This window comes from Tachypleus tridentatus, chromosome 6 (genome assembly GCF_004210375.1).
Source record: "Tachypleus tridentatus isolate NWPU-2018 chromosome 6, ASM421037v1, whole genome shotgun sequence".
Classification (NCBI taxonomy): Eukaryota; Metazoa; Arthropoda; class Merostomata; order Xiphosura; family Limulidae; genus Tachypleus; species Tachypleus tridentatus.
The window spans coordinates 103,518,080-103,542,556 of NC_134830.1; the positions used below are offsets into that span (position 1 = coordinate 103,518,080).

Sequence of the window (24,477 nt, forward strand, 5' to 3'; positions counted from 1 at the left end):
AAACTTATAATTGCAAGTTCCTAAGAAAAGACAATCTAAATGTTAGTGAATTACAACAATCAAAAGTAAGAAATATTAAATGAAGGAACAATGGAAACAACATTTATCGATTTCAAACGTGCCAATGCTCCAAGCATTCCAATGGTAGACAACTTTGAATTGATTCCTGTGAAAGCAAAGTCAGCCACTTCATTTACAAAGTACTGACTCCTATTCTTGAAAGTTGCTTGGGGGTAATTAACATATAACTAAGTATTTTAAAGGAGCAACATGTAAAGGATTGACCTACTGTGCGAGGGTTTATTATGACTGATGTAGTTAATCTTAGCTTAAGGGTTAATTATGAAATATAATTAATCAGTTCATTAACAATCTCTGGAGTTTGTCAATTCACAATGCCTGTAACATGTTGGCGAATGAGACACCAACCAATATGGCTGTGCTCCTTGGAGGCTGCATTGCTGGTTGAAAACTATGTATTTTCAGACGTCAAATGATTCTAATCTATGGCCCATGTATTACTTTATGTGTATTTTAAACATCAGAGAACAATAACATACAATATTGATGTGAATATATGTGCAGTGTCATCTCGATCTTGAGACAGTCGAAATGATGCATTTGATCTTTAATGCGTTTTACAGTTTCTATTTCTCGGTGATCAGTTAAATTAGTCCAGTTAACATTTTGTTATATAGAAAAATGTTTACTTTCTTTAAGTGACGTGCAGATGATTTGTTACAGTGGTTTCATGTGGCGTAAATATCTGATGTTTTTGTTATAATATTTTGGTTGGTATTTTAGGTCTTAAATGTAATAATACCGTTAAATGATTTGAATAGAGGATACAAAGACTACATTTCTAAAACTTGCATCTGTGAGCGATAGATATATTTATTACCACCACAGTTTGTTCTTTTTGACGTTTTTGTTGATATTTTTTTTTTTTATAAATTCAATGAGAATTTTCTTCTCTTAAACTTATGTTTTCATTCTCAGACTTATCAGGGCTTTTTCTGCCATATTTTGTCCATTTCCATCTTTTGTCTAAACGTTGAAGACGTTGTCTCATTCGATCTTGATAGGATTGGTATTCTGCTAATAGGTGAGAAAATCTTGTTTGTAGGTTGTCTAATGCTACTTCTAAGTTTTCATATTTCTCCTTTAGAGTTCGCTGTTCTGCTTCACTCTCTTGTAGCGCCTGCTCATCCAGAAGTCCATCTTTCATAAGAATCTGTCGCCCACGTTCAATTAGCATCTTCTTAGCCTCTGGATATTCTTCGAGAACATTCCAGAGATCTTCTTTCGATAGAACAAAAAGGTCAGAATAACCTACACTTCTTACGTTTGCTGTTCTTCGATTGCCAGTTTTCATGCCAGAAATATTCATGATACTTAACTCGCCAAAAACACTACCGTCTTCTAACGTGACAAAAACCGTTTGTCCGTCATCAGCAACGACTTCTAATTTACCCCTTTTCACAATGTACATTTCTTTCCCCACATCTCCTTTGCGACATATGTAGTCTTCTGGGCTGAACACCTGAAGTTTTAACTTGAGAACTAATTGAGCCATAAGGCCAGCTTCACAATCTTGAAAAATTCGAACACGTTTCAACGTGTCGAGGTGGACGTGAAGAGCAATTTCTGCCTCTAGTTTGTCCGGGAGCATCGAAGTAACAGCCTCCTGGTCTGCTGTTTGTTTGTTAGTCCATAAATAATCAAACCACTTGATTACTTTGTCTTCGAGTTCTTTCCCGATCTTTCTGAACTCCATGTATTGCTTTACACTGTCAATTCGACTTTGGAATTCTACTCTCGCTGCGTTCATATTTGTTATCATACTTCCAATATTTCCAACAATGGTTGCAAAAATAAGAACTCCGATTAAAAAGTCTAAAACCATAAATAGGTACTCGACATCTCTCTGTGGAGTAGAAACTTCGCCAATCGTTGTCATTGTTAAAGTTGACCAATAAAAACTGTAGATGTACTGGTACTGAAACGTGTTGTGGCCTGGATGACTAATGTTGTACACCCAAGTGTCTGTTCCAAATCCAATGAAGTAGCTAACAGAAAAGTAAATGCATGCATTCCAGTGAATGATAACTAGGATGTAAAATATTAATTTTCCAATTCTAAAGAAGTAAGGGAAACTAGTCCTTGTTTCTGTGCGATCAAAGAATTCGAACATTCTATGTAAGCGGAACATTCTATTCAGGCGTACTATTGTTGAACAAGGCACAATCATATGACAACTGGTACCGAGAATCATATACAAAACATCGGTGGGAATTATGCTGGCGACATCAAGCTTAAAATAAGACGACCTCGCATAGTTCATCAATAACTTCATAGAGTCTTCTACAAGTAATCCTTGTTCTAGATATCCTAAAAACCCCAAATGATTGAAAAATTATAAAATAATATATTTTTACGACTATAAACTTCTACTTTTAGTGAATTAATTAATTTTTTTTTAAGACTAACGACTATAGTCATTTTTGTTTTGGTGCGTCAACCTCTTTACAGATGTATAATAGTCATGTAACAAATAAGTGCAAGAGAATATTAAGATTACCATTAATGTCCATTGTCCAGCGCTTGAAAAGAAGATACTTATGGCTTAATTTTGCACAATTTATATAATCATGCTTCAACATTCTTGGGTGAAATTACTGTATTAGATAACTTAACCGTGAAATTCCCACAAGCTAAATGAAACTAATTTAGCTTTATACGTATATTTCATACAGAACGAATAACAATATATTTAGAATTAAAAACCAAAATGTACAAAGGTTATGGTTACGATTCTGAAATACTTAGAATCTACGAAAACAAATATATTGACCTACTTGAATTTTTATAAAGGCATATTGTATTGACCACATAACATCATTTGAATAATGTAGAATTAAAGGCCATCAAATTTAGTATATTGATTTACTATTACTTTTTACAATCAAAAAATGAAATTGTATTGCAGATTAGTGAACAAAAAACAAATTACATAATAAAATATTGTTTAAGAATGATTTAAGAGGATGCGACCACAAAACAGCACAGAAGAATATAACAGTTTTGCTTGCAAGTTATATTGAATAATTTGAATGTTTTATTATATACAATAATGGCTATATCGTATCAGGTACTAATGTTTTTATAAATGTGTCTTCCTATTTTTTTACAGTAAAAATACCACTGTACATATGTTAAAAATCTCAAAGATGCCAGTTTCTATTACAATAACTGAAAAGATAGAGTTGCAATTTCTTACCTGTTCGAGCTTGAAACACCATATCAAGGATATAAATAGTGTCACATGTGTAATCCAGAGTATACCACGTAACGGGAGAGAAATTCTGTAATTCCCAAAACACGCTTCTTCCGATGATAAACACTGTGTTGTAGAGTACGGCAAAAGAAATAATGGACAGCCAACGGTAATGGACTTTTCCAGAATAGTCAACGACTAACCTTCGATGACTGTAATTATTTCGAAATACTTGTTTACGTTTCAAAAGTTAATAAACTTTTACCATGCGAATAATAACTCAAAATTATGTCTGAAATGAAAACATAATCCGACTGAATTAATGTAGAACTTAATGTTTAATATTAGCCCCAAATAGATCGAATTGATGTAATTAAGACGCTCCTTTTTCAATATTCAGGTTATTTAAGCTTCTCATTTCTGAATGAAGGTTGGCAGGGAAGGACCTTGTTGGTAGTCTGTCGGACATTGAATCCGAGGGCTCATAGCTTAAAAGTCCGTTGTTATAAAAGTGCGTCCTGTACTTTTGGACGGTGAATGCAGTAATGTTCGAATTCCACTATTCGGTTAGAATAGTGTTCGTGGTGGGTGCTGTTGACTTGATGCCTTCCTTCTAGTCTATAAGCTCAAAATTATTATGGTTAGCGCAGAATATCTAAAACTAAACGTTAAATTTACCTACCATTCTTCGTTGTTTTATTATCGTAGAGTGTTTATATTCTGTATACGATCTAGTTTTTTATATACTAATCCTGAATGAAATTTGAAAGAAACAACATGTACAAATATTTTTAGGTTTCGCTGACAATTTTTGTTTCATTAGTCTCTTTTTCTCAGCAATTAAAGATCAATATAATTAAAAAGAAACTACATTTTGTCCATTATTAAACTTTATTTGAGAATGATCAAGCTTTATATATCAAACGAAAATTGTTTTAAAACAAAAATATAATACTCTAGACGTAGTATTTCTAAGAATCGAATTGCTTCATTATAGAAAGTGATGGGATATGTTCCCCTTCACGTGATCTTTAGTTTTGAGATGAGTTTTGTTATCACGCAAGACATAAATACGACACGAAACCGTACACCTCATTGTCATTCTAGATAAACTATTTACGAAGATATAAAAGACTATAAAACTCTGTAGAAAACGAACAGCTGGTTTTTTGTCTCTTACAGGATTACTTTCTGTGAGAGTTATTTACTTTTAGAGTCCGTAATTTATTCATTGTCTGACTGTCGAAACAAGTGCGCTAGCAATTGACAATTTATTGCACTAATCTCGAGTGTGAAAATGAATGTTCGATTTAAGTGTAGTAATGTTTAACGCCATAGCTCTGATGCCCTCAGATATGTGATTTGAGGAAAACCTTTCAGCCACCGTTCAGTTAGTCCTCAGATTTTCCAGTTACTGAGAGACTATAAAACGCTAAATTTTGTTAATCCACCTCGTATGTGTGCTCAACCATTTTCAACGGCGTAATAAGGGTGTCTAGTGGTCGAGGACAAAACACAATACGGCGCAACCCCCAGAAGAAAATTCCAATCCCACCCGTCCATTACACTCTCACTTTCTAATTGATTCAGTTGCCTCTTGCATGACTGCTATACGTATGGAAGTTATGGTTAATTCTTTATTAATTATAATCTTTAGCTAATTAAGATCTCTGGTTTGTATAACAATATGTTGCTTATTACACCCTACATTAACATAAATATGAACCACAACTCTCCTAATTGGTGTTATTATAGAACGAATAAATCTGGACAGAATGATTTGGGCCGCCAAAAATCTGTCTCCAACTCTTAAAAACCTGCCTCAAATTGTCAGGTGTTCACGAAATTTCTAAAAAAATTCTTATCAACTATGAGACGTCAGTGTATTTTAACCAGTCTAACGCTGCAAACCAAAGGATTTCCCGAGGCATGATAATTCTGATATTATACTAATATTTCACGTCAGGTATAACAAACATTTTAATAAGTTTAGTCTTATGGGAACATTTAAAATGTGGGAAAACTAGTTGTTAAAGTGGCACCTTTAAACCTGGTGCTCAGGGGCAAACCCCCCCGTCACTGTGGCACTGCACATATTTAGGGCTTTCCAAGGTGTCTAACAGCTGTAGTATTTCTACGAGTAAAATGCATAAGGTAGAAAAACGTTTTTAAAGGAACATTCAGAGGTATAGATTATATTAATATATTTTAAAGTGTACGACTCCTAACTTTATATACGAACTACGTTTTATATTAGGTGGTAGACTTTAAAGTGAAACACGGTTAATAATTTTGATTTTGGTCTACAAGTGAGGAATTTTTCAACGGTTTCCATTTGTAGACTAAGTTTATCTACGTAATTCAAAATAAGACTGATACTTTCTGTACCCGTGTGTTAATCCGCATCATACATGTGTTTCTGGGCTGTTTTGATATTTTTGTAATTTAAGTAAATATATGTTTGTGGTGTCGAAAGTCATCAAGAAATATCAAAATGTTCTTGAACATGCATTATGACAGGAAAATATATGATGGTAAATCAAGGCATAGCCGAAATCTAAAAGAAAAGCAGATTAACATATAAATAGTAAGCTTTTCCTACAGAAAAACAAAGAGTGGCAGAAACGTAATGAACAAGTTTCTAATTCTCTTTTTCGGTACTAATCTGATTGGATTTGTAAGTAAACTTTGAATACGAAGTGTGACACGTCTTCGAGGAACACGTTCACCTGTTGCACTTTCTAGAAGGAGATGTTTTACGTAACGCTCAAAACGAAGGGTATGTTTTTATTACAGTTCTTAACTTGTGCTAAACGTTTGTTGGAGAAACCAGACATTAATGCAAAATATATATCCATAATGTTGAAACAAACAAAAAATTTTAGAAGCTCTGGGTTAACTTAATTATGAACTATATTGTCATTTTTTCCCTTCAGTACTCTAAATGAAATGAAAATAATAAATTTCTAGATAATTCGTGAAAGTGTTTTATACATCTCTATTGGATACTTAATGTTTATTCGCGTTATCCATTTAGAAACACTTAATGAACAAAATACGATTTTTTTTTTTTACCAACCCAGAGGCACAGCGGTACATCTGCATACTAACATTGCCTGAAACTGGGTTTTGATATCCATGGTTAGCAGAGCACAGATAATCTAGTGTGTAGCTTTGTGCTTAACAACCAACACACAACACAAGAATGATTTCTCATGCGAAACAGAATCTAAATATTTCTAAGAAAAATAATTAATTTGTTTAAAGCATTTATTAGTGTACTCGAAAACTTTCACGGACGTAAAATAATGTTAAATAAAATGTAAATATTACCACAAAGTACAAAAATTGGTTACTAGCAAAATAAAGTTAGTTAGTTACAATGACTGAAATCTAGTAGTTAGTAATTAGAGTTGTTTTTATTTATCAGGAAGCTGTATATTATAATCTATACTTTACTAACTTCATATAATTAGTTCGGCTTTTCTATAGGGAAAGAAAAATCTTCACTTTCATATACGTTAAGCAAAATTTAGTAGCAAGACTTTTGTAACTGCTCAGCTATAAGGTATCTTGTGTATGATCTGCTAATTTGCATCGGGCAAGAAATTTAATATTAAAAGTAGATCCATGTGCAATGTAAGTACGGTAACTTTTTAAGATGATGCAAGAACTAGGATAGTTCTTAATCTGATTGGCTACATTTCTGATCTTTTAATATTATTAAAATTAAATATTGTGTTTAGAAGCGATTAAATGTAATTACTGAAGAGAAACATCGTGTGTAAATGCATTGTTTAATTTAATCCCTATTTTTAGACAACCGTTTTATTTTGTTTGCACTTTTTATCTTATTTTCAAGCAGCGGTTTATTTCTGCAATCTCTGTCATTATCTTTAGCTTCAATCAATTATCTCCCTATTGTAATCTTCAATTAGCTGTCGACCTTTATTGCTACGTTCCAAACCTGGTTTCCTAATTCATCTTTAGTTATTTGTTATTATAATTGGTGAATAAAGTATAGCTTTGTCTCTATTGTTTTCTTAAACTCAAGTAATTATATTGCCACTTATAAGATTTATAAATTAAAATAACTGCCAAGAATTGGACTGGATTGGGCAACAAGCCAGGATCAATCTTAGCCGAATAACAGGATAGTTTGCTACTTTTATTGAGGGCTCACAGCTGAAAGTTCGACGTGTTTCGGCGTATGTTCAACGTCATATTGCGGATTTGATCTTCCCTCTAGGTCATGTCCGGTCAAACATATATTCTTTCATATGTAAAAAGTTATCACTGTAATGATCTAGCCATTAAAAACATTATTTACTTAGGATATGTAGTGTGATACAATTTTACAAGCACAATACTAATTATTTACATTACTTTGTTCCGAGCTAGTTCAGTACGAGTTTTCAATAACAGTCTTGCAGTTATAGTTTTTCAACAACATTCCACCGCAAGAGATATTTTGATAACGTCACTTAAACCACCTTATTGAAAATACAGTGGTACCTCGGTTCTCGAACAACTCCCTTCTCGAACAATTGGTTTTCAAACATATTGTTTGAGAAAAAAAATGTCTCGATTGTCGAACATAAACTCGGTTCCCGAACCAAGCTGTCGTGGCCCGAACCCCCGAAATAGCCCGACTGATGATCCGAACGACCCTTCGACCATTTTCGGCCCACGCCAAGCTTGCCCAAAAAATTTTACCCGCACCTGTCGCTTAGTCCACACCCCCGCTAAAATCTGCTGTGAACGTTCTCGTTTTTCTTTTTTGTTGTTGTTGTTTTTCTAAATATTCTGATTAAATAAGCCACCATAGGGTAATAAAGGATAATAAAAGCAGCAACTCAAAAAGAAAAGTTGTTAGAGCCACAATAGAGATGAAGAAAGATCTCAGAGAGAAGTATGAGAGTGGTGTTCGAATGTCTGACTTTTCTACACAGTTTGGTATGGCGAATTCTACAGTCTGCACCATACTGAAAAATAAAGTGGTCATCAAAGGAGCTGATGTTGCAAAAGGAGTGACAGTGCTTACGAAACAAAGATCACAAACAATGAAAGAGGTAGAAAAACTGTTGTTTATCTGGGTAAACGAAAAACGGTTAGCTGATGATAGCATTTCTAAGACTATCATTTGTGAGAAAGCAAAGCAGTTGCACGCTGACTTCCTGAAAAATACCCTTGGAACGAGTGCTGATACAAGTGATGCCTTTAAGGCTAGTAGGGGGTGGTTTGAAAAATTTGGGAAGAGAAGTGGCATACATAGTGTGGTGAGACATGGGGAGGGTGCCAGACAGAAACAAACCTCATTAGACAAGTTTTTAGTGAGAAATAGTTCCAGTAGGTCTCAAGCAGGTTGTAGCGATGCAAAGATACAGAAAAGAGAAAGAACCCCAGAAGGAGAATTACCTGACGTTTTTATGGAAGGTGACTCCCCTTCCAAACAATAATAACCTTCCTACTCTCCACGTTCCTCACCACCTTTCACTTACGCCATCAGCTCTCCTCATCACTGGTAAAGTGCAGTTAAATTTTCATTTATTGTTTTTTTTATTCTGTTTATAGTTTTTGTGGTTGACTTTATGCATGTAAGTATTATTATACAGGTATAAATAAGCAATATATTTACTTAAAATGCTTCATAATGCATAATATTTGGAGGTCTGTAACGGATTAATTTAATTTACAGTATTTCTTATGGGAAAAATTGATTCGGTTTTCGAACAAATCAGCTTTCGAACTGCCTTCTGGAACGGATTAAGTTCGAGAACCGAGGTACCACTGTACTATTTATACAAGTCAGGCTAGGAAAATTATTTGTATGCGTAAAACTTCGAGACTGGTAGAAAACTAATTCTTTTCCCTTTCTGGTGTAAAGATCACTTTGCTTCATTATGTGTTGTACGTAAATGTAAAATTATATTAAACTATTTTCATTTAATTATATATATTTTCATATCAGAAATTATGTTGATAAAATATGTTAGATTAATTTAAAATTATATTCTTAAAAATCAAAATAGACAAGTAAAAGTAAATGGCTTTATACTTTTATTGTTACAACCAACATTAGTAGTATAATCCCTTCTTCATAAAAAAAGTTAAAGCAAATTATAAAACTGTGAGAAAATGATAACCATCACACAGGAACTGAAACTGCGTCACATCACGTGAATAACAATATAAACAATGAAGTATAGTTTGCAGGTCATAATAGAACAATAAAACTCGGATATTGTTCATTAGGTACAGCTTATGATTAAAAAGTCAGAAAATAAATTTATAGGCAATGTTTAAAAAATAATATTACACTGCTTACAATCCATGTGAGTATGTTATAAAACAATTAAATATTGACAAGGAAGGTTATGACCGTGCTAGGTAAAGTAGTGCAATGCAATTTATTTCTAATTTTTGCCAATTCAAATATGATGATAATGCTCACGACAGCATTCACTTATGTAGTCGTCCATAAAAAGGTACAAGAAGCAAGCTGAATGTAATATACTAAACACAAGTGTAGAAAAAACCTGTCAACAAAGTACTAGTTTTACGCTTTTAATCTGTGTGTTGTGTACAGTCCAATGACGGACAACTAATTATTACATTTTCACTTTTATCAAATTCCAGAGCTTTCAGGCGCAGTAAGATGTTAGACCCTTCCCTTATTAAATTCCAAGTAACATTTTAGACTAAATAGTTGGCTTAAATACATAAGTGAAAGTTTTACTTACAATGAACGACTATATGTTTTATGTATTAGAATTTAACTATCAAAATGGTTATACCTAACGTAAAGCGAGTGACAATAGGCTGAGGAACTGGGTATGTAGGCTGAACAAAGAGTCAAACAGGCAAGTGCTACGTTTATAAGCAGCCCTGGCTTAACCATTAAGAGAAATAGGCATGTGCTTAGGGTACCAGGGGAAGGGGACACCACAGAGTTTTCTCCTAGCTATCATACCCTTAACTCTTTCACTGCTACACTCAACTTTAGTCGATTTTTTTCTGTAATTGTCCTTATCTGCCGTGTTCGACTTTGCATTGTTAAAAAAACATTTTCTTGAGCTCGGTGAGGGACTAAAGTTTCGAGATACTATTAAAATATGTGTCTGAAGTAAGAAGTCATTGATTTGTGAAAGATTACCGTAAAGAGCAGAACAAAATGTTGATAAAACTTCAAGTAAAAGATGGCCGTACGTTATGATGTCTGACCTTGAAGATAAGATATTTTTCTCAATCATAAATTCTGTTGTGGCTATTTATACGACATTATTGGCAGTGGAACTGTTTTTACGTTTTACTGCTTTATTCAGTCACATCTACAGATAAATAAGAGTATGATACCACAGAAACATAAGTCAAACGAAATGGTGACAGATGTGTACAGAGACGTGGCTAGTTTTTGCTTTATTTTCGTACGTTATATTTGGGTTATTGTCTCGTTTGTTTTACTTTAAAAAAAAAAAACTCCTTTGCGTGTGAGTACATGTTTTGAAATTTATCATATCAAGAAAAAATTTAGAAAGGAATGCCACTGTAGCGATGCCACCGTTCTTAGATTATATGTAACCTATAAGAGTATTTGGGCATATATATATTCCCTTGTAATTATGCAATAATATAAACAGATCTGAAGTTGAGATTTACTTAGGGGATAAATACAAGGTGCCCGGTATTAAATGTTCTTTAAGACTGGGCACCCTTGTTTTTATCCCCATTTATAAATAGCCAACAAAATTTTGTGAAATATGCAATTTTTAGACCCAAAAATGGAGATCCCAATTATATTCTCCTTACTTCTTCCATGATCCTATACTGACGTCATAGTGCCACGACTCGACCCGGCTCTCTCGTAATATCTTTGTGAGACGAACGAACAATCCGAGACAGAAATATAGACTTCTTTTTTTTTTGAATTTCGCACAAAGCTACTCGAGGGCTATCTGTGCTAGCCGTCCCTAATTTAGCAGTGTAAGACTAGAGGGAAGGCAGCTAGTCATCACCACCCACCGCCAACTCTTGGGCTACTCTTTTACCAACGAATAGTGGGATTGACCGTCACAATATAACGCCCCCACAGCTGGGAGGACGAGCATGTTTGGCGCGACTCGGGCGCGAACCCGCGACCCTCAGATTACGAAGCGCACGCCTTAACGCGCTAGGCCATGCCAGGCCAAATACAGAGACAAGGACGACAAACATTTAGATGTAATTCAACTATTTTGCGACTATAAATTCAGATTAGTATGTGTTCTATTACATTTCTGAAAAGCAGGGAAAACAATTGACTGATCGGAGCAGTCTAAAGGCGATAATTCGACCTTTTAGGTCAAATTGCGAGAAACTTCCACATGTACGACAACATGATTCTTAATGTTGTTGTGTATACACTATACTACTAGTAGTAGTACAGTACTATGGCACCGTGGTCACACAGAGATACTGTAAAGAACTGACAAATCAACAAAATCGATTTAGGATTGCCTGAAAAAGTGCGGGAATTGAACAAGTTAATGTGAGTACTAGGCGTAACGTTAGTGGCCTCAGTTGCAGTGTATTAGCATTAGGCCTAACGTTAGTGTCGTTATCTGAGAATTGAGTGACAATAATGTTAGGCCTAAATACTGTAACTAGTTCAGTGTAAGTACACTGGAAACGCTACTGTAGCCTGGAATAATGAAGTGGACTATTCCCAATTTAAGGCCGCTGTTTTGAATCTGTCTTCGCATCCAGGCATGCAGATAAAATTTCAGACATATGCCTATTTTGTTGATGTATGGTGTCTTGGCTCATCTAAAGTCCCCAGGTGAAAACTGAGCTCAAAGTTAAGGTTACAACTCATTCTTTAGATACTTGATTAGGATTAAGGTACTCTAGCCTAGGCCTAACCCAGTATTTAGTAGTTCAATAAGCAGTACATTTTACAATTGATTATATGTTATGTATGTGTACCAGTACAGAATGATCACTGTGTATGTAGGCTACTACAGTATGTGCTGTTGATCACAAATTGTTTTGGAATACTTTTTGGCTGACAATGGATTTGCATATTACCATTGACATTGCTTCTTGCATACGGCTGCCATAGCAACAACCTAAATGAAACTTTTGCAATGACTGAAAACTAATTCTCCTAAGGTGGATTGAAGCCAGTCTTGAATGGTTTTCAACCAATCCGAACGCACCAAATCTATAAAGGTATTTATGAATTTGTTTATGTGGCAATACCTAGGTCGTAGGAAAACTTTCTAACAATATTTGTCTAAATGTAGACCTTGAATTTAGTATGTTTGACTGTCTTACCAACGTTTCTCTATATGAATTTTAGTGTTTATCTAAATGAAACTTTTGCAATGACTGAAAACTAATTCTCCTAAGGTGGATTGAAGCCAGTCTTGAATGGTTTTCAACCAATCCGAACGCACCAAATCTATAAAGGTATTTATGAATTTGTTTATGTGGCAATACCTAGGTCGTAGGAAAACTTTCTAACAATATTTGTCTAAATGTAGACCTTGAATTTAGTATGTTTGACTGTCTTACCAACGTTTCTCTATATGAATTTTAGTGTTTATCTAATCATTACAACTATATATGATCTATATTCTTTTGTGTTTCTGTATTTTTCAGACTGCAAGATGAAACTCAATTAAGTGGTGCACAAATGAGAAAACTGGCAAAAAAAAACCAACAACAAAAGGCCAAAAAGTGACCAAGACTGGAACGCTGACTAATTTTTCGCTCAACTTACGCAACATGATCTTCAAAATCAAAACCTATATCCGCCATTCGAAATCACTTGTACTGCATCTGACTCTGAAAAGATTGAGATTGAACTAAGCTCCACACCTACAAGTACCACTTTGTCCACTTCAAGGTCAGAACATCATGATAACGTTGAGGTGTCACAGGCCGGCTCAAGTGGCATAAGTCTCGCAACTAATCTCACTTTGCCTATAAATTCTCATGGTATCTTCACTGTTAATGTTGATTCAAGTTCCTCTACAAGACAGTCTGAAGTTGAAATAATTTCTGAAAATGAAAATCTACTAGACTGTGGTAAAATACTTCAGTCTACAAATGATGAAGAAATTAAAGCAAAAGATCCAGGGTTGTGGCTCGATTTCTTTACTGATGATGTGGTTTATTGGATTAATTGTGGATCCACTGACTATCAGCACTACAATGAATTATTTGGGAAATCTTGCCGGACTTTCAATAGTGGCAAACCAACGATATACTGTTCACAAAAACGTTTCTTTGGGGTAAAAGAATGGTGAGCAATACAAGAGAGAGTAATTATTATATTCACTATCAACAGGATCAGCTTACTGCTTTGTTTATAAATTTTTGCCCCTAAACTTTCCTCGTGTTTTGTTGAAAGAGAAGGGTTCAGTGACTGGCGAAATACTATTGTAATTAATCATCATGAAAGAAGCACTACTCACAGAGATTCTATGCTAACATACTTAACTCGTGCGATAAGAGTTAGAAAAAACAAATTAAAGAAGAGTGCAATTACTAGGAACATGTCTTGGAGCGTGTAATAGCTGTTATTTGTACGTTAGCTGAACGTGGCCTGGCTTTTCGAGGAACATGTGAAATATTTGGTTCACTGAAGAATGGGAATTTTTTAGGGCTGCTTGAGCTCATAAATCAGTATGATCCATTTTTATCAGGGCACATTTCGAAATATGGAAATTCTGAAAAAGGAAATCCTTCTTACTTGTCCAAAACCACCTGTGAAGAACTAATTGAACCACTGGCTCAGAAGGTCCACGCGTTCGTTGTTGATGAAGTAAATTCTTCTGGTTCTTTTAGATTGTCAGTTGATTCGACGCTATATATATCACATATAGGACAGTTAAGTGTTGTACTTCGATACTTAAAATATGAGCAGCCTACCGAACGCTTTTTAACTTTCCTGGAACTGCAAAGCCATACCGGTGAGGAAATGGCATACCAGGTATTGCAGTACTTACGTGAACTTTGCAAGCTTAATTTTTCAAAATGTAAGGGTCAGTCTTATGACAATGCTGCTAACATGTCTGGGCATTATAAATGGATGCAGCAAAATATTTTAGAAGAAAATAAGTTTGCCATACATGTGCACTGTGCAGCCCATTCACTAAATCTGGTAGGCTAAAGTGCTGTTGATTGCTCTCAAGTGGCAGTTAATTTTATTTTCACAATGCATCTGTTCTATGATTTTTTTCAGCCTGAACCGGCAGGTGGAAAATTCTTAAAGCTTGTCTTTGAAATGAAAGTGTGTTAAAATTCCTCTCTGATACCAAATGGGAGGTAGATGCTATGGCAACAACAGCAATTTTGAAGTCTTTCTTTAAGATTTTGGAAGGTTTAGAATGTTTAGTTGAAGACCAGTCACAAAAAGGAGACACTAGAAGAGAAGAAGACAATCTTGCAGTTAAGATGCAAGAGCTATAATTTGTTTTTATATTGATCATGTGGGATGAGATTTTGCAAAAGTTTCATTAAGCAAGTTCTGCAAAATGAGGACGTGACCTTAAACACGTTAAGACCTGTACGTGTCATTAGCTGACCAACTACACACTTTAAGAGATGACTTTGAATGATTCGAAGCAGTTGCAAAGGAAGAACTACCAGATATTGATTACAATGCTGCTCAAACTCGCAAACGTATCAGAAAGAAGGTACTCAATGACAGAGATGCACAGGAAGTAGACCTGAATGCCAGAGATACATTTCGTATCACTACCTTCTACACAATTGTTGACAAACTAAACACCCAGATGAGAAGAAGAGGAGAGGTGTACAAAGATATAGTAAACAGATTTTCTTTCCTAAGTGATGTGCCAAATGATGACACTTCATCTGCTGAAACTGAAAGGTACTCTCATTGTTTCCAAAAGCTTTCCCAGAGGACTTAGACATTAGTCTCTCTCCCGAGCTTCAGTAGTTCCCATTTGTGCACCACAAGTTTGGTGCAACAAAAAACTGTAAAAACCAGACTCAGTCATTCTGAACTTTATAAAATAATTTCAGAAGACAAAATTGAATGTGCGTTTTCAAACGTAGACATTACATTGCATATATTTTTAACATTAATGGTCACAAATTGCACAAGTGAGCATTCATTTTCTCAACTCAAGCATATTAAAAATCCCAACAGAACAACTATGTGACAAGACAGGCTGGATGCTTTGTCTTTGCTAAGTATAGAAGGTACAAGTAAATAATTTGATTACAGGGTTTTAAGTCCAAAGTAAGAAATTATTGACATTAAAGTGAGAATTTTTTAAATAAAAAGGTTTTGAGTAAATGTTTCATTTTTGTTAACATCAAAGTGTGAACTTGTTAACATCAAAGTGAGAATTGTTAACTCAGAGTGAAAACAAATATACAGTAAAATAAATCTTTTTAATTATCATTAATCAAAGTAGTGATTTTCCTCATAATTTCTGAATAAAAGGCCTGATTTTGATCCATGCCCAATTGCTAAATACAGTTACGACAGAAAGTATTCGTACCCCTGCGTCGTGAGTAGTTTTTCCTTATAACTTAAAAAAGTATCACGATTAGGATAATGAAAGTATAATATATTATAAATAGTATATTAACACACTTGTACATAAATTTTTATGTAAATTGAACGACAGATACATTGCTTATAAACAAATAACCAAACATAGGACGGGCAAAAAGTATTCGTGCGTCTACTTTAATGGTCAGTTGTGTAGCCTTTCAGGTACACAATCTCTCCTCATAGCCCTCCATGATCGTTTGACTACTCGACTGTTAATTTCTTCCATTCTTCTTTACAGTAGGTCTCCAACTCTTGGAAATTTTTCGGATGACGCTGATGAACCCTGGTCTTCAACTCATGCCAAACGTTTTCAGTTGGGTTGAGATCGGGTGACTGCGATGGCCACTCCAGAACGCTTATATGGTTCCTCTGCAACCAGGATTGCACATATTTCGATGTGTGCTTAGGGTCGTTGTCGTGCTGGAAGATCTAACGACGCCCAAGCCGCAAGTTCCGAGCATCATTCGTGATATAAGTGCCTAATATATCAACGTACTCTTCTTTTTTCATGATTCCGTTGACGCGGTGAAGGCTGCCTACACCAGAAGAGCTGAAGGAACCCCATAGCATGATCGAGCCATCATTGTGGCCGAAAATCTCAATTATAATATCGTCTGACCAAAGAATACTCTTTCAATAGTTAAAAGGTTTATCTACATGCTTTCTTGCGTACCTCAATCTTTTTCTAAATGAATAGGCTTTAAATATGGAGTTCTACGAGGACGGCATGCTTTCAACCCAGAAGAGCGTAACATGTTCGTAACTGTAGAGATGCTTACTTCAACCCCAGTTTCCCTTACCAGTTTCTGTAGTAAGGGTTCCTTACTAACTTCTCTGAGAACCTTCCTCTTGGTTCTCTGTGGAAATTTGGTGGAGCGTCCGGAACGAGGGAGGTTAGCAGTTGATCCTGTAAGCTTAAACTTGACAATTGTGATTTGAACAGTATATTTCGGCACAATGTATTTATAATGTATTATACGTCTATTAGCCTAATTGTGATACTTTTTTAAGTTATGAGCAAAAAACTACTCGGGACGCAAGGGTACGAACAATTTCTGTCATAACTGTAAATAAAATAAAAAAATGTTTTTAATTTAAAATAGTTATGGGGTCTGACCTGGAAGAAAAGTTAAGAAGGGTTATAAATTTTCAAACTTTCATTTCACTTTCATGGCCCTGCATGTCCAAGCGTGTTAAGGCGTGCGACTCGTAATCTGAGGGTCGCGGGTTCGCATCCCCATCGCGCCAAACATGCTCGCCCTTTCAGTCGTGTGGGCATTATAATGTGACGGTCAATCCAACTTTTCGTTGGTAAAAGAGTAGCCCAAGAGTTGGCGGTGGGTGGTGATGACTAGTTGCCTTCTCTCTAGTCTTACACTGCTAAATTAGGGACGGCTAGCACAGATAGCCCTCGAGTAGCTTTGTGCGAAATTCAAAAAACAAACAAACATTTCACTTTCATAAATTATTGAGTCTTAATGTCTTTTCAGTTAAGCATTGGAGTGGCCGAGGGGGCTCCATTGTTGGGCTGTGCTTAGGGCATCAGTTGCCCTTAATCCGTCACTGTTTAATAGGCAATATTGGGTTTGTTGCTGAAAGATTTTGATAAACTAGAATCACTTTATAGGATGTGAGAATTATCAAATAAGTTGTATAAATTCTTCCTTTCTTACGGGCCCGGCATGGCCAGGTGGTTATGGCGCTTGACTCGCAATTTGAGGGTCGGGGGGTTCGAATCCCCGTCATAACATTAAACGTGCTTGCCCTTTCAGCCATGGGGGCGTTATGGTATTACGATCAATCCCACTATTCGTTGATGAAAGAGTATCCCGAGAGCTGTAGGTGGGTGGGTGGTGATGACTAGCTGCCTTCCCTCTAGTCTTACACTGCTAAATTAGGAACAGCTGGCGCAGATCGTCCTCGTGAGAACAAAGTACCAAACGTTTGGTGAATGGGGGAGATAGAGATATAGTAAACAACAGTGAAAAGTGTGAATTTACAGAAAACAGAAATGATAATTTTATTATTAATAGTCTTAATGTCTAAAAATCCCTTGCTATGATGAGAGACGTAACAGTTAGGTAAAGGATAAAAATTAAGAGGTATGTGGAATGAAACTTGTTCACTCTTCACAGTGGGTAATATGAATTACGTGATTAACTTTGCATGTAGAAAGATATTTTCTTCTGTATGAAAATAAAATTTTAAGACGTTTGTACGAGATATAAAAGTTATTTGGTCAATTTTTATTTCAGTAGGAAAATATTGATCTCAAGAAGGAAAGATATAAATTGCACTGAGAAAATAAACAACCTACTCTCTAGTTTATTAAAAAATAACATAAGTAAAACAAGTTAACAATAGGTTACCTTATAATAAGAAAGGTAGTTCTCTAATAACCATTGTTTTAAGTAAGGTATTCAGCAAGGATTCCTACTTGCGTTTTTTTTAGTTGTTAGCGTATTTTCACCACATTCAAGGTGTTCAAAATGCGTTTTTACCTTCTTAAAAAGTAGTACAGATTTTCTCAGCAGGTATCATTTCATTACCATTACAATTTTTTTTTTTCAATTTGATTATTCAGCTTCTTATTCTTCTCTCTGGAATAGCACTGATCTGTTGTTTCCAGATAAAGACACAGAGATTAACGAATGGAAACTTATTTTTTCTTGATCTCTAGTTCACGTTTTGTACAAGAGTTTTTAGTCATTAGAGTTTACCTCTTAGCTGTGAAATCAGTTGATTGCTAACTCTTGTGTCTTATGTTTTTAACTGTTAGGAGAAGCAAGAGAGTATGTTTTAAACTGGTTAGTGAAGTACTTGTGTACTTATAAAAGAGAACGAAAGTCCCTGTTTCATTAGCAGTAATAAGGAATTTCGATATCACATACAGCTTTCAATATTTCTTTTTCTCTTATACTTTCTTTTCTATCTTCATATCAAGAGATCGTCATATAAGTATCTAAAATGATGTAGGTGATATAGGACTAATCAATGTGTAACCATTTCAGAAACAAAGAATATTTCATGTACTAATTCTCACACTTCACACCAATTTGTTGCTAGTGTAGGTTCCTTTTGTCATAAAGTTATATATACTCTAATTCATTTGTTGATGTCAGAAGTCTTTAGCATTATAATTACAAGACTATCAACTTTTAAATACTAAAACTTTACATAATAATTTGCTCACAATAAGAATGTTCGTTGATATCATAAATGCATAAACACTAGTATCAAAGTCATTATTTTGTTTCCCATCACTAATGTCATGGCTGTAGCATCCTTTCTTCACATCTTAAATTACTAAAATCGTAGTACTTTTATCACAGCTACCAAATTATGGGTAAATCACTTTCTTTTAAAATACAGTTATAGGTAACATATTTCGATTGGACCGTATACCACTACAATAAAATCTGCCAGTCTTGTAGTACTTACCTTTTTACTTTACGAAAGGCCATTATTGTAAGATATTTTTAGAATAGTGATCATTAATATTGTGGTTTTTCATAACTTTCGTCCTTCTAACCACTCCCTTGTTTAATAGTTAGAAAAATCTTTGTTTCAACATGACCAGATAAAACCGTGATTAAAAATCTCACTATTCATAATATAACAAGGTATTGTAAGGCTTCTAGTATTTTTGCAGTTTTCATAAGAAAGTCAGACTCATAGCGCTCATTTTCCAAAATGTAAACTGCTTAAACCCGCAAAAGACTACCACCCCTTCACCAGAAAATACTTACTTTCCTAAACAGAGTCTTCCAGTCTTAAACTTTTCTTCTTTTCCAGATTCATCTGCTTCTTTGGTAGAACTTTCCAAGGAGGAGTCACAGAATCCGATATCTGTTTTCTTGTTCAACGATACTTTTTGTGTAATCCACTAAATATATTAAATAAATGAATTACAGTGTTACCTTAACTGATGTATATTTACAAAGCTTACGCTGGGAAGTACAAAATATGACAAGTCACGAATCTTCGTGAATAAATAGTTTACCACTTATTACCAACTCATGTTGTAATTGACAGTCACATTATAACGACCTTACGGCTAGAATGGCGAGAATGTTTGACGGAATGTTTCGATTCTACGACCTACAAATTGGAAACAATCACCCCAACTATCAGGTTATGTCAGGCCAGACATATATTCTGGCCTTTATAAATGCAAAAGCAAGTTCATATTTCATTAGCAGTAATAAACCATTCGGATATCACATAAATTATTTGACACTGTATTCAATGTTTTAGTCTAACTTATTTTACTTTTTTGTCCCCTGATGGGATAGCGGTAGGTGTACGGATTTACAACGCTAAAATCAGGTGTTTGATTCCCCTCAGTGGACACACCAGAGAGCCCGGTGCGGCTTTACTATAAGAAAAACACGCACACTCACTTCTCTTTCTATTGCTGTGTTCGTATAAAAAGGGCTTCAAAGAAATATTTAAAACAATGTAGGCCTATATCCCTTGAGTGTTATCAGAGTAAAGCGTTTTTTATTATATTCATCCTCACAATTTCTTATTTTTCTGAACAAAGGTATTAACTTCATGATATTTTGCAAACTTGAAAAACAAATTTTGAAATAATTTGTGGTTAATGGATTGTGATATGTAAATTGCTAAAGATATATGTATGTGTATGAACGAAACTGTATTTTCCGAAAGGTGACATCTTTATTGAAATCCTTACTTTTTCAGTTCACTTTGAAGTAAAATTTGTTTCTACTTTTGGATTTTGCCGAATCTCGATTTAATCTTCACGTACATTTTTATTCATAAAGTAATTTCGATTACTAGAAATTACAATGATTGATATGAAATTTTATTTTGAAATACATTTAAATCGATTTTTCACAAATAAAGAATATTTAATAACAAGTATGTAAAGATGATTTGAATTATAATTTTAATATTATAGCAGTTAGAATTAATTGCGTTTGCTGAACTTAAAATGTTACCATATTAGATTGTTTGTGGTTAAGCACAAAACTACACGACAGGCTATTTGTGCTTTGCCCACTGTGTGTATCGAAACCCGGTTTCTAGCGTTGTAAGTCCGTAGGCATGCCGCTTTTCCGCTGTGGGGGGGCTGTCGTGTTAATACATAATTATGAAAGTTTAATAAGTATTAATATTCTCCATTATACACAACATAAAAATGAAAAACATATTTTAAATATGAAGAAACCAAATTATTTCTAAAGATGTTGTAAATAACTTCACGTTAAATTTACGTGCCAGTGTTAAGTATCTATAAAATAGGCAATTCAATAATACAACAAATATATGTATTATTTACAAATGGAATTATGAAGGCGTATCATGAAGATATTAATATTTTACCCTCAGAAACATTAAAATACTGCGAGAAAGAAAAAATTTCTGGACTTAAAATGCACTTTACCATTTAAATCTCAACTTTAAATTATGACATACTTTGTTTTTCTCTAAAAGTGGCTAACTTTATAAACATAATCAAATATGTGTATCCGAAATTTTCATGTACAAAACGATTACATTTAATAGTTTAAAATGTTTACATACCCGAATGCTTTGAAGAAATTTGTTAAATACATTAGGTGGTTTTCTTATTTCTTCTCGTGTCACTTTCTTAGGCATCCCAGAAAAAAGATCTGATTCATTTGAGCCCACGCTACTTTGCAGAGACTCTGTAGGTGAATGTGATCTTTGAAAACTTTGGATTTGAGATTTTGGTTCGCTCTTCAGAACATGATTTATCATTGATTCGGACCTATGACAAGGACACGGGCAAAGTGGTTGAGGCTCGAACAGTTTAGTTGTTGGCCCTCTACGTATTCTAATGGTAGGGTGATGTGGACAACTGTCTCGAATTATTGAACCCATTATCAAAACGATTCCTTAAACCTTCCATAAAAATTTTATTTAAAAAAAGATATAGATATTATATATAAATGAGGAAGAAAATTGAATTTAATACAATTATTTAAACAAGTTAAATATTATACTCAAGTATAAATATTTAAAATGATATTTATTACATAATGCATCATAATTAGTTTATCTCACAATGTATTTCATATCCACAGAAATATAGGTTGTCCGAAGTGGGTAAAATATTACACATCAAAACACAGTTTTCCAGTTTTTAGTTCGTTATCTTAGTTTTTCCAAAACAAGTAAAACGTCTATATCAAAGAAACCGTTTCAATGGGCTTCCCCTGTAGTTCAGCGCGGTAATTTCACGGACTTAACAACGCTAAAATCCGAGGTTATAATCCTTTTGATAAACAGAGTACAAATAACCTATTATACAACTTCGCATCACAACAAACAAATAAAGTATGTGCGTTTCTTTTCTAATGCATAAATTAATTTAGGGAAATTGTTCTATTTCTGTTCCGTAGTAGTTAGTGGTGCACTAATTTCAATATGAACAAATGTAATTACATTTTTATGCTTATAAATTTACAACTTATTAAGTTATTCAGAAAAACTAAATAGACGTATGGAAAGGTTAAACTTCGTAATTTCTACGTCGTGGACAGATGTTTAACTCCAGAAATATTCTCATCAACTGTGTCAGTACTACCGACACATATTTGGTGTATCTATACTCTTAAAATAAAAGCTAAACTGTTTTGGAAGATGGCGTACCTTCACGGTGATTGTTAATGGTGATGTTCGTTTATTTAAGGAAATATATTATCCTTAACTTGTATCAGAGATGATAATGAACAATGTAATCGTTTTGATAAGATTAATTATGAAAGTTTTTTTTTTTGAACATTGGTAATATTTTTACTGTTTTTCATTGATTTACACTCAGATAGTTTGTGGATAATAAAATGTAATGTGTAAAATGCTAAAGATACAATTTTATACTATGACTGATCAGTATATTATGGAACTTGCGCTGGTTCATTACTCCATCCATTTTGCAAATATGTAATGTGTAAAATGCTAAAGATACATAATTTATACTATGACTGATTAGTATATTATGGAACTTGCGCTGGTTCATTATTCCATCCATTTTGCAAATATATCCAGTCGTCTTTGCAGATAAATACCCCTAAACCATCACACTGCCTCACCTATGCTTCACGGTAGGTGTTATGCAATGATGTAAGTATCTTTCATCTTTCTTCCTTTAGATGTATAACCTACGCATTGAACTAAATATCTCAAACTTGGACTCATTCTTCCATAACACCTTTTTCAAATCATCAACAGTCCACTTGTTTGTACTTTTATAGCAAATTTCAGTCTCTTGACGATACTTGGAAATCTAAGTAAAGGTTTTTTTCTAACTGTTGCATGGCCAAATATTCATTTATCATCGAGTCTTCTTAATACTGTAGATCTGGTCGTTTATCTCATGCTTGAGATCAGTGACGGTCTTCCTTCAGTCCCGAAGACTTCATAAACAAAGATACTTAACATCAGTATCATTGAGTTTAGGTATTCTGTCTCTTTCTTTTCTATTTTCAAATTTACCTGACTTGGTCTCACGATCAATGATATACTTAACAGTGTTTGGGAGTATTTAAAGTCTGTAGCAGTTTGTTGGAGAATCTACTCAGCATCACGTAAAGTTTTATGCGAACTCGCTGCTCTACTGACAATTCTCTACGCCTTTTAAAGCCGTGGAATGACAACAAAAACTTAATATATAATGTTAAACACTGTTTTTATCAAGGTTTATTTGTGGAGTGCTATTAAACTGATTTCTTTTAGTATATACCGATACCATCTGCTAACTTACGTAGTTAAAACACTGAATGGAGTTATTTTAAACCTTAAATCCGATCAGTATGTTCATTCAGGTAGAACCCTTAAGACATACCATTGGTACAAGTATACGGGAATTCTAAAAAAATGATAAGTATTATCCCCTTGGCTCATTCAACTGTTAGTATGGATCAGTGAAGCATTACCGTAGTGTTGAAGTATGCATTATGTAATGGCATGAAAGAATTAATGTCATAAAATGGGAAGAATAATAAAATATGTTCTTGTCCTATCATTTTTGCACAGTACTGCAGGTTAGTCTTATCTTTCCTATCATTACCTTCAAGTTATTTTAAACGTGGTTTTAGTCAATATTTGCACATTTATTTTACATTTTCCTTAAACTATAACGTTGTGAAAGTCTTATGATATATGTTTAAAGTTTTACCAAAAACTACAAAAACATTTAGAAAAATCAGAAACTGTCTATATAACTGTTGATACTGTGATATCAACTGTATCTGCTGTAATTATATACTTAAAATAAAAACAAAACTATTCTTATTTTATTTAAAGTATACATGTGTGTATGTTTTTTATTATAGCAAAGCCACATCGCGCTATCTGCTGAGTCCATTATTTAAAGTAATTAGGAACATAGGGCCGCAATCGCTTGCGGATTCTTCAACAAGTATTTAAGTGAGTAGGTTGTTAGCCCACTGCACCGAGCCGTCCCTAATTTAGCAGTGTAAGACTAGAGGGAAGGCAGCTAGTCATCACCACCCACCGCCAACTCTTGGGCTACTCTTTTACGAACGAATAGTGGGATTACTGTAATATGTTTGTGAATTATATGGTATTCTATGTTACACATATTAGTGTAAGTATAAATAATGCTAAT

At 34.3% G+C, this 24,477-nt stretch overlaps 1 protein-coding gene across 1 annotated transcript; it reads right to left on the bottom strand.

The window, feature by feature from the left end:
* Positions 1-955: 955 nt before the first annotated feature.
* LOC143253221 (cyclic nucleotide-gated channel alpha-3-like) lies at positions 956-21,748 on the bottom strand. The gene is made up of 4 exons (XM_076506695.1): positions 21,408-21,748; positions 19,604-19,740; positions 3,281-3,489; positions 956-2,391 (listed from the first exon to the last, which is right to left on the bottom strand). The coding sequence occupies exons 1-4, from the start codon at positions 21,726-21,728 to the stop codon at positions 956-958; spliced, it is 2,103 nt and encodes a 700-aa protein (XP_076362810.1). The 5' UTR covers positions 21,729-21,748.
* Between the last annotated feature and the right edge of the window lie 2,729 nt (positions 21,749-24,477).